Source organism: Fusarium keratoplasticum, chromosome 5, assembly GCF_025433545.1.
Source record: "Fusarium keratoplasticum isolate Fu6.1 chromosome 5, whole genome shotgun sequence".
Lineage (NCBI taxonomy): Eukaryota > Fungi > Ascomycota > Sordariomycetes > Hypocreales > Nectriaceae > Fusarium > Fusarium keratoplasticum.
In genome coordinates this window covers 736,454-750,749 of record NC_070533.1, presented here as the reverse complement: position 1 = coordinate 750,749, position 14,296 = coordinate 736,454, and the positions used below count along the sequence as shown (strand labels likewise).

The 14,296-nt window shown below is 54.6% G+C and overlaps 5 protein-coding genes across 5 annotated transcripts; 3 read left to right on the top strand and 2 right to left on the bottom strand.

The window, feature by feature from the left end:
* Positions 1-255: 255 nt before the first annotated feature.
* NCS57_00690300 (uncharacterized protein) lies at positions 256-2,049 on the top strand (the record flags this gene model as incomplete). The annotated part of the gene is made up of 1 exon (XM_053056772.1): positions 256-2,049. One exon carries the CDS (start codon positions 256-258, stop codon positions 2,047-2,049), a length of 1,794 nt encoding a protein of 597 aa, XP_052912967.1.
* A 6,722-nt stretch (positions 2,050-8,771) lies between these two features.
* NCS57_00690200 (Biogenesis of lysosome-related organelles complex 1 subunit KXD1) lies at positions 8,772-9,655 on the top strand (the record flags this gene model as incomplete). The annotated part of the gene is made up of 3 exons (XM_053056771.1): positions 8,772-9,088; positions 9,273-9,425; positions 9,574-9,655. The coding sequence occupies 3 exons, from the start codon at positions 8,772-8,774 to the stop codon at positions 9,653-9,655; spliced, it is 552 nt and encodes a 183-aa protein (XP_052912966.1).
* A 1,372-nt stretch (positions 9,656-11,027) lies between these two features.
* On the bottom strand, positions 11,028-11,522 carry NCS57_00690100 (uncharacterized protein; the record flags this gene model as incomplete). Its single annotated transcript, XM_053056770.1, has 1 exon — positions 11,028-11,522. One exon carries the CDS (start codon positions 11,520-11,522, stop codon positions 11,028-11,030), a length of 495 nt encoding a protein of 164 aa, XP_052912965.1.
* An 868-nt stretch (positions 11,523-12,390) lies between these two features.
* On the top strand, positions 12,391-12,987 carry NCS57_00690000 (uncharacterized protein; the record flags this gene model as incomplete). The annotated part of the gene is made up of 1 exon (XM_053056769.1): positions 12,391-12,987. The coding sequence occupies one exon, from the start codon at positions 12,391-12,393 to the stop codon at positions 12,985-12,987; it is 597 nt and encodes a 198-aa protein (XP_052912964.1).
* A 73-nt stretch (positions 12,988-13,060) lies between these two features.
* On the bottom strand, positions 13,061-14,233 carry NCS57_00689900 (Cir-N domain-containing protein; the record flags this gene model as incomplete). Its single annotated transcript, XM_053056768.1, has 2 exons — positions 13,061-14,177; positions 14,226-14,233. 2 exons carry the CDS (start codon positions 14,231-14,233, stop codon positions 13,061-13,063), a joined length of 1,125 nt encoding a protein of 374 aa, XP_052912963.1.
* Between the last annotated feature and the right edge of the window lie 63 nt (positions 14,234-14,296).

Below are 14,296 nucleotides of genomic sequence, written 5' to 3'. Positions count from 1 at the left end.
GCCGTCCAGTGACAGCCGTGGGAGCGAGCGAAAAATCTCAAGCCCACCAACGCCAAACCAAACTTGAACCAAGCCATGAGAAGAGAGAGTGAAAAAATAGACAGAACCCACCCAGAGTCGCCGGATACCGTTCGAGTGTCACACGACTCTCTCTAACCCTTTCTCTGTCTCTCTTTTCCTTCCCCTCCCACGCTTCCGCTATCTGAGCGCTCAGTCACGCCCTCACTCCCGCCCCGAAAACGTCACACGGATCGCATGTGTGCGTGCCCCGGTCGTGACCTCGAGCCTTGGGCCATTCATCTCCGTACCCATCATGCGGCGGGGGATCCCACCTCCGCTGCATCCTTGTCAACCATCAATCTGGATTCAACAATAGACGGCCTCGACCTTTACCGTCCTCCGAAGTCTCCGGCACCGCGGAGCCTTAGTTCAACCCCGAGCCAGGGTCAACAACCTCATCTTCACCATCACCAGCAACGTCGTCGCCGTCACAGCATTAGCACCAGCTGTCAGGGTCCAGTAAACGTCAGTGACCACTGTCAACTACGCCACAGCCGGCAGAGGCATAGCCACGACCACGAACGCGACGATCCTTTGGTTTCAGACAGGCGACAGCAACTCCATTCTTTTGGTTCCTGGAACTTGTTCTCACTCTTTGCTGGCGCATCATCACCCAACATTTCCTGCTCGTCAGACAACGTCGCAACGGTGCGTTCATCGCGCCTAGATAAACATCTCCACTCCAACAAGCACAACACCTTTTGGCCTTCGGGCTTCGATTCTCTACGGCGCATAGTTGTCGGCGCCGTTCGCTGTCCAGCACTCCCACCCTTCTCCTTCACAATGTCCCTCCGATCCAAGATCCCCGAGACGCCCCGCGTCATCTCGCCGAGTCCCACGCCTTCCGAGCGAGACGCTTCCGACTACACCGGCCCAGTTACGCGCTCCGCCGCCCGGAGGAGGACGCCCACGCCTCAACCCCTCGAGGAGCACGCTGAGGAAGATGATGACTCGGATCCTCCCGAACTTCGAAGGGCTCGCACTCGCAGCCGCTCACCGATCGATCACGCCGCTGTGAAGCGCCTATCAAGGCGCATGAGCAACGCTTCCAAAGCGGGCAAGATAACCAAGGACGCTATCCCGGAGGAACCAGTCAATGTTAATGGAAACGCCAGCACCAACGGTAACGGCAAAGCTGTCGCGACCAACGGCCACCTCGCGCCGCCGACGCCTTCAACGTCGATAGGATGGAGCTGGCGCGACTTTAGCCGGAGCCCCAGCCCTCTAGGACTCATCCCCATCCACAGGCACTTCAGGACATTTGTGCACAAGCATGAGGTGCCGCGCAAGGTCCTCCACGTGTCGATCGGCTTCTTCGTCATCTGGCTCTACGTCACCGGCACTCAGACAACGTCGGTGACACCCTGGCTCATGTCAGCGCTCATCCCCATCACAACGGTCGACTGGCTCCGACATCGATACGCATCTTTCAACCGCTTCTATGTAAAGGTTCTCGGTGCACTGATGCGCGAGAGCGAATACAATGGCTGGAACGGTGTCATCTTCTACCTCCTTGGTGCCTGGATCGTCCTCTACAGCTTCCCCAAGGATGTCGGCATCATGAGCGTCCTCCTGCTCAGCTGGTGCGATACCGCTGCCAGCACCTTTGGCCGCCTCTGGGGCCGATACACCCCTCGCATCCGCCGCGGAAAGTCACTGGCCGGTTCCATTGCGGCCTTCCTGGTTGGCGTTGGAACCTCGTACTTCTTCTACGGCTGGCTCGTCCCGACCATCGGCCCCTTCCCTGGTGACGAGAACTTCATGTTCCAGGGCGTTCTCTCGCTGCCCAAGACCATCTGCGAGGCAGTTGGTGTGTCTCGGGGACAGGCCAGCATCACTGGCGCTCTGGCCCTGGGAGCCATGAGCTTGTGGTCTGGCTTCGTGGCATCTGCCAGCGAGGCTGTGGACATCTTTGGCTGGGACGACAACTTGACGATTCCCGTGTTGAGCGGTATCGGCATCTGGGGTTTCCTCAAGGTGTTTTCTTAGATGTACCATACCCTTGCATAAGTCAAGTGTGTCTTGCTCAGCCGAGACACGATATATGAAAATAACCAGGATGGTCTGGTGCCTTTGCCTGGATGCACATGAGACAGCTGCGCAGGAACAGCAACAGACATTTGATACATGTTGGGGGACTTGACGTAAAGTTGTGCATATACAATGGGGGGTCATGGTTTATCCTCTGCCTCCTCCTCCCCTCTCGTTTCTCCCTCGTTTTTTTGTTTCTTGCTCCTTCTTCTTCTTTGTCAACGCACTCACTCACCTCTGGAATGGACTTTTGGACGGGGGCAGAAGATTGAGCATACACCCCCGGGGATCACCAAACCCGGGCTTGTCTTTTTTGGTTGTACTTTTTTGAGCTAGGCTTGCGAGATGGAACGAGACTTGGGGGATGGAGGCAAGCATGAACTTCCCCCCTCTTGGCGAGGAAAGGGGCTAAAAAAAACAGGAGAGAAAAGGAGATATCTTCCCACTTCGGGTACTTTGCCTCGAAACCTTCCATACTTTGGGTCTATATGTGGTGTTACATCGGGAGAGAGGTTTTTATCAAGGGGGGTCTTTCTTGGATAACTAGAAAGAATGGGACAGGGCATGAACGGTAATGCAGATGGACCTGCTTGCTTAGAGCGGAACGGAGGGGATTGGGTTAGACAATGAGATGAAACGCTTCTCCTTTTTTTGTTCATCTACAAGATGTGCTGTGATGTTCAAGAGTGTTGCGCCACTTTGACGTCTGTTGTACCAACAAGACACGGCATATCGTATTTTTCTTTCTTCCCGCAAACGGTCCTGCTGACGAGGAAGAGAGAAAAAGAAAAGAGAACTTGTGGTATCATTCACGTAACGCTCGGGACGGGTTGAGGCTGATGTTGTTTGAGTAACCCAGCAAAGTTGCGGCACAGCGGATAAAAATCTTTGGGTGGTACAAGAAGAAGTATATGTAAAGGTCGGTTTGGCAGCTCGGAATAAAAGGCATGTCTCTCGGTTACGCCCGCCCGTTTTCTTGCTTGCTTGCACGGCAGAGAGCGCCGCCCATGATGGTGGGAGGTCACGGGGAGAGTAGAAGTCTTGGGGATACGTCAGGGAGCTCGGAGAGGAGAGATGGATAATGGATGGATGGATGTAGGCCAAGGGGAGATCATGACGGGGTAACCACCCACACAGAGTCCCCTTCTAGAAACAGCCGGATATGATAGATAGATGGCTCGGGGGTTAAACCCCCAAAAGGATGAGCTGTATATCCATGGATGGATGGATCGTCGTCGAGTCAAGCACTCACACCATGCACGCCATCACCATCTCCAACCAGAAAAAAAATATTCACGTCTTAAAAAGTCCCATCCTATGAGACGCTGCCCCATCATCAACTACCCCCCTGCACAGAGTCGCATCTCTCCCCCTCCCATGTGCCTGGGCCACGCCTTGCCCGCACATACCTACGCAACGGCGCTGAGTTGTCCGTGCGTTGTGGAGGGTTGTCAAAGCAGGGGGAGAGAGTGTGAGTGTGTGTGTAGTATCAAGACGTGTATGTACGCTTGGACTACCTACCTACGTGGTGATTCTATTTTTCTTTGTTAATGTTGCAAGTTATTCCACCCTCTGTGGAATGGTTTGTGACAAGGGGTCAAGGGGAACAAGAAAAACTCTGCCAAAGCGGGTTTGGGATGGGAAGGGTTGGACAGCTGTGAATGGCTTCTTCGTGTGGATCTGTGAGTACAAAAAAAGAGACGACGACCGACAACCGCCCTGCGATGCAAGCTGCCATGCAATGCGATGCACGGTGGAGGCGCCTTTTTTGTAACAAGTCAGAGGGCAGGCCTTCCTTTCGTTCCATGGATTCCAATCTGGACGAATCTCGCGTCAGTCTCCAGCTCCAGTCCATCATCTACCCGTTCGTCTCGGTGCCAACAGCTCACCTTGCTTGGCAAAGGTGAGGCGGGCGTGCAAGCTGGGGGAGCTTCACTGGTCCTCGAGCAATCGTTAAGAAGCGATAGTCCAGGAGCATTAGCAGCGAATCATCAAGGCACCGCAGCTCAAGCTCAATCTGACGCACAGCTCTCGTCGCAGGACTCGCAAGTCATGCCACCCTGAGTACCAAGTCCCATCGCGGGACTACCTCCATTCTAAGAAACGCGATCATCAAGAGTGATACGCGGCTGACAAGATCGCGAGGCGGTTGAGCCGGGATCATGCCCGTCGAACCGGACTTTGATCGACCGTCGCGCAGGACTGTATCCCAAGCTCAAGCCCGAGCCCAAGCCTGGGGATGTACCATGTAGGTAGGTAGGTAGCGACGGTGAGACAGGATGTGCGAGTCGCCGTGTTTCGTACAGCAGGCAAGTACCCGTATCGGATGTGCATGAACCGGGACAGCTCCTCAGCTACGACGTGTCTGTCTGGATCCAAAGAATGGCTTCATGTTGCTTGAAAACGGCCTCATGGGCCCGCGCACGGAAGGCTACAGGAGCCGTTGGAGGATCGTGTCACGGTGGGTTCGCGACGGGACACCGGCGCCGACGACAAATGGCAGAGCCACAGAGGCGCCGTTGCTGCAGACTTGAAGACGTGCTATTACTATTGATGCTGCTGCCGCCGCCGCCGCAACGCTGGGCTGCAAGCCCCAGAGCTGCAGCGCAGCCTGCACAAGCAAGCATCCATGGACATGATTCTCCATGACGGATGGAGACAGGCCGGGGAGCAGCGAGCTTCAAGCTCCAGCGGGCGTTTATTCGACTGGAGACGCCGGCCCGGTCGACTGTGAGATCAAGTCCAATCGAAGTTATAACGTCGTGCCTGAGGTTTCTTTAGCCCGTTACAGTAATCCCTCGAGCTCTGCTTATCAGAGAACACGTGCTCCAGAGGTGGCAGTGGCGGTTTGTCTCATGAGAAGCCAGTATGAGACATGTGAAGGACGTCAAAGCAGAGCCGCTCAGACGTCGTCCTAGCCCATCATGTAACATTGTCTTGAAAGCCAAAAAAGAAAAATGTTGAGTCTTGCAATTTCTTCCGTGTACGTGCTCATGACGCTCCTTGGTTGGGGTCCGTCAATGATGAGCCATTCGGATCATCTCGAGCTGGCAACAAAGCCAAAGCCATATCCTCGTCATCCCCTCGAGCTGTCCCCTCGTCAAAGCTTCTCAAGCTAGAGATTCAGCCTAGGCCAGCCAGACCCCCTGAGGCCCCGGACCCTGTCACAGCAGAACAGACCCAATTGCTCACCAAGGTGGTGAAAGTGGTGGATGGTGGATCTTGCTGGTGTTGCTGGCGGTTGACTGGCTGGCACTTGGAAGCGGGGGAGGGGCGAAAAAAGAAGCACAAGATTGCGATGCAATCATGAACATGACCAAGCTTCGTCCAATGGAATCCAGAGCGAGTGCGCCCAATCCTGTTAGTTATTCATGACCAATCGAGGCGAGGTCCGGTCGAGATTGCATTTTCCTTTGGGGGCGGAAGAGCCGGGAGCTCGAATTGTGAAGCATCTGAAAGATATTCCGTGATCATGGTGATGATGTCTGATGGAGTTGCAGGCATCAATGGCATTGAAGAGCCAAACAAGCAATGGATCACCTCGAGACAGAATCAATGGGACTTCACGACCCCCCTGGAGCGTCATCCATGAGGCTCTCTAAAAGAAAGAAAAAAAATTGTAAAAAAAAAAAACTGCCATGGCACGTGGATCTTGTTGGAGCAACCCAAGAAAAAGAAAATCCAAGATCGGTAACAGATTGTCAAGATAGGTAGGTTGCGCACGCACCTTCCTTCCCCCACCATCCATCATCGAGTCCCCCATCCAAGGAAGTCAGTACCGCGTTTCTGCCTGTTTTCTTGAGTGCTTCCATCGTGCCTGCCAGGCTGTTACATACCTGCCCCCCTGTATTGGTAGTTGTTTCTTACAAAGTCCCTGTCTGCTCCTGCCTCCACACCATCACTACGCTACATTACACTACTAAGCGGGCAGGTGCGAGACTTCACTTCTGCACCTGCTCAACGCCCCGATTTGGTCCCTGAGATACTGTAACTTACCAGGTTCCTATTTTCCATCCACATTGGATCTTGATCCCACCATACATCCATCACGGCACAAGCAACGTCTGGTAGATATCTTGACAACGCATCACCACATCACAGACCGAGCAGAAATTGCCCGACTTGCTGCAGCTCTGCCCGACCCGCTGCCTTGCGTTGCTTGCTCAACCCACACCCCGGTCCATGAGCCAATCCCAAGGCCCGTCATCCTCTGTCCTTGGTGTCTGTCTGTCTCTTTTTTTTTTCGCGGCCCTTCTCCCAAGGCTTCTCCTCCCCAGTCCTGACGTCTGAATCAAGGCGCCGCCAGCGAACAAGTGCTACAGGAGGGGGGTGTGGGCAAGACTGCGTTTGGTGCCTCTCCACGAGCCCGAAAATCCAGTGCTGCTTTTCCAATGCCTTGGACCTTTTGGCTTTGCCTAGCGTCAGCGCGCTTGTTTGCAGCTCGCTCGCTCGTCTCGTCTCTCTGGACCGTCAGGATGGATCCATTCCGCTGGTCCCTCCCAGGCTCCAAGCTTCCGGCTCCCACTGTAACTGCTACAGGAAACGAGACGCAGTCGAGATGCACACCAGACGCACATGGGCGGATAGCGACAAGAGAGATGCATTCCCCAATTTCCACAATGTCGCCACGCATCTCTCGTCTCCCCGCCATGTCCCTGTTGACGATGTTAATTCTGGACACTGACCTGGGGATGAGATAGTCAAGGGTCCCGTCGACGGTTGGTGATCTCTCCCCGGAATCCCTGTTTACACGGTGAGGCATCCAATGCCCTCTTCTTACACCCACTCACTGAGTGCACTGCCAGCGCTGCCGCTACTCCAATGGCATCGGAACCCGGCCGACTACTGTAAAGAGGTACAGATATTATGTATGTGTGAGGGTGTGGTTGGTGTGTGGGCTTTGGTTTGGTCTGTCTGCTCGGGTCCATCTAACCAGCCTTCTAACCAGTCAGCGTCGGCTTGTTCGTTCGTTTGGCCCTTTTCACCACGATCCATCCATCTGCCTAGAGCACTTCCATTCCGCTACAGTACTATCGTGGAAAAGCAGCGACCCAAACCAGTCCTCGCCCGGAATTATCCCTCACGTCACTCAGCCGAGAACAACCAAGCCAAGGCCCGGCCTGGACTCGCCAACTCGCCCTCTCCGCTGCCTTAGCCAACTACCGAGCTCCCAACACGCGGGTTGTCGACTCTTACACAATCAATGCCACTAGATGCACCCGTGGCAGTCGACTCTATCCCACCCAAGTCGACCACACTTGTTGTCATTGGAAAAGCTCGGCGCTTGCTTTTGCCCCCTTGTGCAAGTTTCTTCTACTCGTGGCCCTTGTCCGTTCTCAAGACCTAGACCCAACGGCTAGTGCAGCCACATGTGTCCGTTGATGGACCCGGATATGCATGGCATCTCACCAGCATCTCGCTTTCTTTTTGCGCTTCTGCCACGGTCTGGGTCTGTCCTCTCAAATCGGGGTCTCTCTCGGTCTCCGCTCCGATACACACTCACACGCACGCACGCTCTTTTCTCTTACTGTTTTTTATCTGCCCTTGCTGGTACGGTGCATTGCTCGCTCGCTTCGTCATCCCCCGGTCTTCCGGGTGCTAGCTCTAGGTTGATCTTGACACAGATCCTTTACCTTTTCGAGTCTCATTTCCCCAATCTTACTTCCACTGCACTGTACTGTACCTTGGCCCGTCAAACGTCAAGCGACGAATCCCATGCCGTCCCCGTTTGTTCCATTGGCCGTTTGCCATCCATCCATACTACATCTAAGATTGCGGACTCTTGCTCTCGGCATATGCACAAGCCCTTGCTAAAAGCCCCAAGGCTTGTCCTCGTTGCACCCCCAACTAACAAGGTAACTCGTGGGCATCCACAGACTCAGCGTCACTATCGAGTTAGAGATCCCGAGAGGTCTCGAAGCCACGTTCCCGTCTCTCTTAGTCCATTTCGCTCAGACAAGTTGTCCCTCTCTATCGTCACCCTCCCCCTATAGCCCCATCCCAGCCGTGCCTCTCTGATATCCATCTCTTTCGTTGGCCCGCGTCTCAAACGGCCGTTCGTCTCGAATGTGTACTTTTTTGCCTTTGTGCCATTTCATTACCTCTCCAAGACTCGTTTGCCGCTCCTAGCCTCCCTAGTCACCCTCCCAGTAGTCCTAGTCTCGCAAGCCTTGTTACCCTCCTGGCCCTTCACGTCGTCGTCGCCATCCGCCATGGCCCACACCTTTGCATCCCGCCATGATCGTCTCGTCTAGCCGCTCTCTATCCTCCGCCATGTCATCATCTTGTCCAATTCGCATTCCACGCCCTCTCGAGCGGGGTTGCTCGTCCTCGGTCTGGCGAATGGTCTCGGGATGTGTTATCCTCCGGTTCATCCAGGTTGACCGGGGAGGGTCTCTGGAAAACTATAAAAGGGCCCAACTTGATCGAGTTGAAGTAGATTTCTTCTTCTTCCTTTCTCATCACTCTTCAGCCAACTTTCTGACTTGAAGTCCCAACTTGCCCGGTCCTCATATCAAGTCTTTGACTTGTTGTCTTGATTCACAGCTCTCTTGTCTTGACAGAGCTTCACTCAACCAGACCCAACTTGACTCGACCACAGAGTCGACACGACCTTGAACAACCAACCCACAAACCTCCAATTGACCTCTTTGTCATCTCTTCTCCCTACCACCATCATCATGTCTACTCACTACACTTCCGTGGGCTACTCCATGCCTCTGCCCGTTCCCTCCAAGGGCTCCCACTACCCCACCTACAGCCAATACTCCGTCTCGCCTCCGGAATGTGACGAATCGGTTAGCTCCGCCTCGGGCATCCCCTCTTACAGCAACGGTGGATACTCGGCCACTTCGTCCGGCTACGCTGGCGGATACGGCGACTACGATAGCACCAACTCGGCCAGCGGCGTCGATTTCCAGGAGTACATGCAGGACCGCTTCGCCAACTCGTTTGACCCCATCCCCCTGGACCGCAGCATGGCCATGCAGGCTCAGACGTAAGTTGATCCTTTTTTGCAATTGCCAGCAGCTACCTTCCCTACCTTCCCCACAATGTACCCCAGCAACGGCTGCAGCAAATCTGCGTTTGCCGGTCGCCGTTTGCGAGATGGTTGCACTGTCAATGCCGTGACCGGCTAGAAATACCCGGCGTGGATGAGGGCTTACTTTTTCTGCGGGCAGATCCGGAAAGTTGAACGCCAAGCACCGAGAGCTCATGGAGCTGCAGAAGAAGGCGCAAGCTCGTCTGGCCAAGACCCGCGAGCGCTTCCAGGAGGGCATGCGAGATGCTCATGAGGTCCGCAGCGATCTCGAGTGGACACAGAAGAAGGTCGGGTAAGTTGCACCAGAATTCACATTCTGAGTTCTCGTTGCCGAGCCGCGCAATGGCTGCCGGCAACGAGACTCAGAGTTGCAGCGAGACTCAATTGACCTCGTTGCAACATGCAATTCTACGAATCTGCGAGACTGACAAATTACACAGAGCTCTCAAGTCCAAGGCCTCGCGAAAGCACACCAAGGAGTACAGCAAGGCTCGTGCGCGATACCCTTCCCCCGAGAACTAGGGGGTTTCAGGGGTTCGTTTTGAGCCGCATCTCAACGATAACTTCACACCAAAATTTCACTTTAGCAAGCGAGCGACCTTCGTTTTCACCCACCAACTCACCACAATTTCACACATACCACGTGGTTTCGCTGCATCTGCAGGAACCCGAGACGACCGGATTGTTAGCGTTTTGAACTGCAATTCTTCTTTTTTTGACTTTTTGACTTGGACTTGTCACGCCACCAGCTTTTCCCGACCTGCATGAACGGGTAGTTCATGCGAGGCGAGGATGAGGTGACGTTAAAACCGGGGGCACTAGGCGCGGCAAATCGCACCGCTAGACGCGAGATCTCTTGCTGCTTTTATCAGAACGAACAGGGCGGGCGTGTAGGCAGCTTTTGGCCCTAACACGCCTAACCCACGGTTTCTGGAAAAGGTGTGGGGGAGACGAGAGAGGGGGAGAGCGAAAATGGGCGGCTGTTTAACGACTTTATGGCTTATGATTGGACGACCTGGGTGTTCTAGGGGCAGATGTTAAAAGTACACCACCTCCCTGGAGTCTGTGGGGGTGCCAGGGGACGGCGTCAGCAAGACTGGCAGCAAGACATGATGTGTCGGCTCCGATCGCTGCAGGGACGACGTGTTTGGGAACGTGTTCGTGGAGTGGGTGACGCGGGAGCAGCCGAGGGCTGCAAGTCGACTGCTCCTGGCATTTCCAGGGGGGTGTGTACTGAGGGGAGCCTTGGGAACCACTGGACCAAGGAGAAAACGAGACTGTGAATAACGGCGGTCTGGCAGGACACTGTGTATTTGAGGCGCTTGTCCTATTTGGGGGAGGTAGCCATGCTGATACTGCTCCTTCGGGCAAGGCGGCAGGACGTGTGAGCCGACGAGCTACTCTCCTGGGTAGGGCGATGTGCCGTATGGGGGATTTCTTTGTGGATATTTCAGCCGGAGTCTGGAGTATAACTGTTTCGTAGCAATCGAGGTCTCGTTTTCCGTCCTTGACTGATGGTGTGGCCCCAGGGCTAATGTATGTGATAACCCCCCCGTAGATGTGATTCGAGTGCTCCCCACGCCCCTCCGGGCCATTGACAGGCCAGTGTCGATGTGTATCGTCATGTGATTCGTGACAATGGTGTCGTCGTAGCTGGGACTCCATCGTCGTGGTGCGGGTGGTGCTTGGAGGTTGAATTACCCCTGTTTGTGGTCACGTGATTGTGCATGTGACATTGCTCAAACATGTTGGCTCATATTGAAGCCTGATGCCGAGTTGAGTAACGGCAGATTGGGGCCATGGGAAAAGATTGCTCCAATTGACGTGCTCTCTTTCACAAGTACAGATCCGAGCTCAGTTGACAGATCGCTTGCTGCAAGATAGGATGCGGTCCTCAGGAGGGAGCGCCAGTTGTCGCAGTTGAAGGCGCACCGCGGGGCAGCCACGTGCCTTTCGGCTCCAGACCTCGTGCCTTCTCAAGCCTCTCCCAGGGGTTCTCATTCGACATGGGATCGTAGTAGCCGACGTACCAGGTGTCCCTCGTCCCATGCGGCTGCGATTGATGATGGCCTGGGCGCGAATCTACCGCCGGGGCAGGTCGCTGCGGGAGACTGGCCGGGCGCACTTGCGCCGGCGGCTGCACAGGCTCGTCGTCGTCGTCGAGGGGAATCTCGTCCGTGTTGGAGCCCGTTCCGAGGGCGGTGGAGTTGGCGCCGGTAGCTGAGGGCTTGGGAGGTTTGGGAGGGAGTGAAGCATCGGCGCGAGGATTGTAGCGACGGCGCTTGGAAGGGGGAGATGCGCCGCCGAATGAGGAGAAGCCCATCTGGGCCATGAGGGCGTCGTCGGAAGCGTCGACCTCGACGTTGGGCTCTGATGAATTGGCGTCCATTGTGCCTAGCGCGGAGAGCAAAGATAATTCGGCCGAGATGAGGGGTAAAGAGAGGAAACCGGCTTGAGGACACCTGCAGCAAGGGAGGAGATATAGCCGAGGATGTTTGGCTGAGATGGGATGAAGTCGAGTGAGATGAGATGAATGGGAGGAGAAAAGCCAGGAGCGGTTTCGCGAAAATCCGGGGTCGAAGCTTGGCGGTGGAGCCTGGGTGTGGCGGTGGGGGCTGAGATGGGATGTGGCTTGACGGGGCCTACCCTGGAAGAGGATGAGATAAGGTAGACGGACAGCATTTTGATGCCAGATTTGAGCGAGAAATGAGGTTAAATAGTTGTAGAAGAAATCTTGGTTTGGAGGGGTACCAAATAAAAATTATTTTCTTCATTCTTTTCAAAGCTCCTTTGCGACGTTTACCGCCAAATGTTAAAAGTGAGGCTACAGCATGCTAAAGTGAGAAACGGGCAGTGACATCACACCCTTCGATTTACAGCATAAACCAGACGCGACGTCGTGCCTCATCTGAACAATTGAAACCCAATGAGGTGCGATGACGACTGATTAAATATTCACGTGCATGATTGAGAGTTTTTGGAGCGCGTCCTTAATTTCAAGGATCATTCGGTTTTGATTGATGGAAGGTTGCATTTCAAGCCTTGCATGTTTCATAGGTTTCCTTGCTTGTGACGATCACTGATAATGGGACTGTCAACTCACTCTTTTCATCTTACCTACAACCAACACCATATCTATCGGCGCACTCTTCATTCTGGTCGCTCTTTTCGATCATAACTTGGCATTCAAAATTGGCTAGCGGGTTTGACTTTAGCACAACACATTAAGTGAAACACCAAAACTTCGGATCACCACCATGGCTGCCGACCAGCCACCCATCAAACTCGAAGTCCCTTCGAAATACGCCGCCTCCGCCTCAGTAGCTCCTCCCTCGGCTCCTGCCCTCGACTGGCTCACCACAACATGGACTGTGACGCACTCGACGCTCTCCATGTGGCGCGACGCGCGTAACGTGCGTATCACGTACAAGCTTCTCCCGGGGACCACTGACGGACGGCCGCGCCTTGACGACTTGGTCGAGTATGAGCCGACATCCAAGGACGGAGTGCGCAAGACTGTTGAAGGTATCGACACACAGGCTTCGAGTGTCGGATGGGACTGGCGCGGTAAAGGTTGGCTGTTCTTCGTTGGCAGTCACTGGGAGATTCTCGGCTGGGGAGAGGCCACGACGGCAGACGGCGTGAAGGAGAAGTGGGCGGTTACGTGGTTCGCTCCAACCGTGTTTACAAAAGAGGGATTGGATGTCTACTGTGATCGAAAGGAAGGGCTGAGCGAGGAGACGTATGCGGTGATCAGGGAGGCTTTGAAGGGACTCGAGGCGAAGAAGGTGGTTGAGATGGTTGAGAAGAATATGCAGCCTGTTGAGATTCGGTTGCCGTGGATTGAAGAGTGATGGAGGAGAGAGGAAGGAGACTTGGATTAAATTCGATTGGAAATATTGCTTTTGGGTATCTAGACATTATGTATCATGCTTCTTCTCTTGAACGATGTCGACGTCGCTCGCCTTGATTTCGTTCTGGAGATCGCGAGTCTCTTCTTTTACGACTCTCGTCGTCTCTACTTCTCCTTCTCCTTCTCCTCTCCAGATCTGATCTATCCTTATCATGATGATCTCTGTAATCCTTCCTGTCTCTGGATTCCCCTCTCTCATAACGATCATGCCTCCGTCTCTCAGATCCTCTGCCACGATCATGGTCATCTCTCCTATCCCTCGGCCTATGCCTCCTTTCCTCATGTCGAGTCGAAGATCTTTCCCCATCTCGGCCTCGACTCCGATCTCCACCCCTGCCACTTTCCTCATGCCTCCGTCGTCGTCTCTCGCGATGCCGGTCCTCCCGGCGCATCTGTTTCAACTCCTCGTCCCTCTCCTCCTGAAATCGCTTTCGCTCCTGTTTCAGCTCCCGAACCTTTGATGCACCCTGTTTCATCATCGCGAGCGGGTCATTCGACACTATCCGCTTGATGTCCCTCTCTTTGCGCTTCGGGTCTTGGTTGCCCCAGACGTCTTTGGAGGATGCATCCGGAGCTGCGGCATCGGACTGGGAGTACCACGGCTGCAGAGCGCCGTCCTTTCCAGCGGCGTTGGAGAATCGCATCGTGTATTGATCCTCATAGCTCTGCTTTTTCTTCTTGGCTTCCTTCTCTGCTTCCTCGTTCTTTTCGGCATGTGCTCTGAGCTTCTCATCACCGAAAAGATCAATGTGCCCAGCATGATCCACAATCGGAGCAGAGCTCGTAGGTTTCCTCTCAGACTCGACGCTGACAACAGCCATGTCATCCCTCTCCCTCGCCACGCGCATCTCAAAGTCGGTGTCGTCCTCGCCCGGTCGCTTCCGTTTCCGCCGCATGCTTCCAGGATGTGTGGTTTCACGAGCGGGCGGCTCGTCGGCCGTGGATGGCTCAGCATCCTCTATAGGTGGAGGAGCTTCGCCGCGTAGGATGGCTAGTCGGCGTTGTGCATCGGTCTCCTGCATGCGCTGCTCTTCCGCCTCCTCGGCGGCCTTTGCGGCGGCTTCATCGCGACGGACGCGGGCGATGTTGTCAGCATTGTAGACGTTCCACGACTTTTTGCCGAGCAGATGGCTATGATATGTCAGCAGTTATATAAACAGTCTCGAATTTTCCACTCACAGTGGCATCTTGACGCGATGTTAAAGATTCAACAGCTCGAATCGTGAATCTTTTGCGCCTGGAGTTCCCTC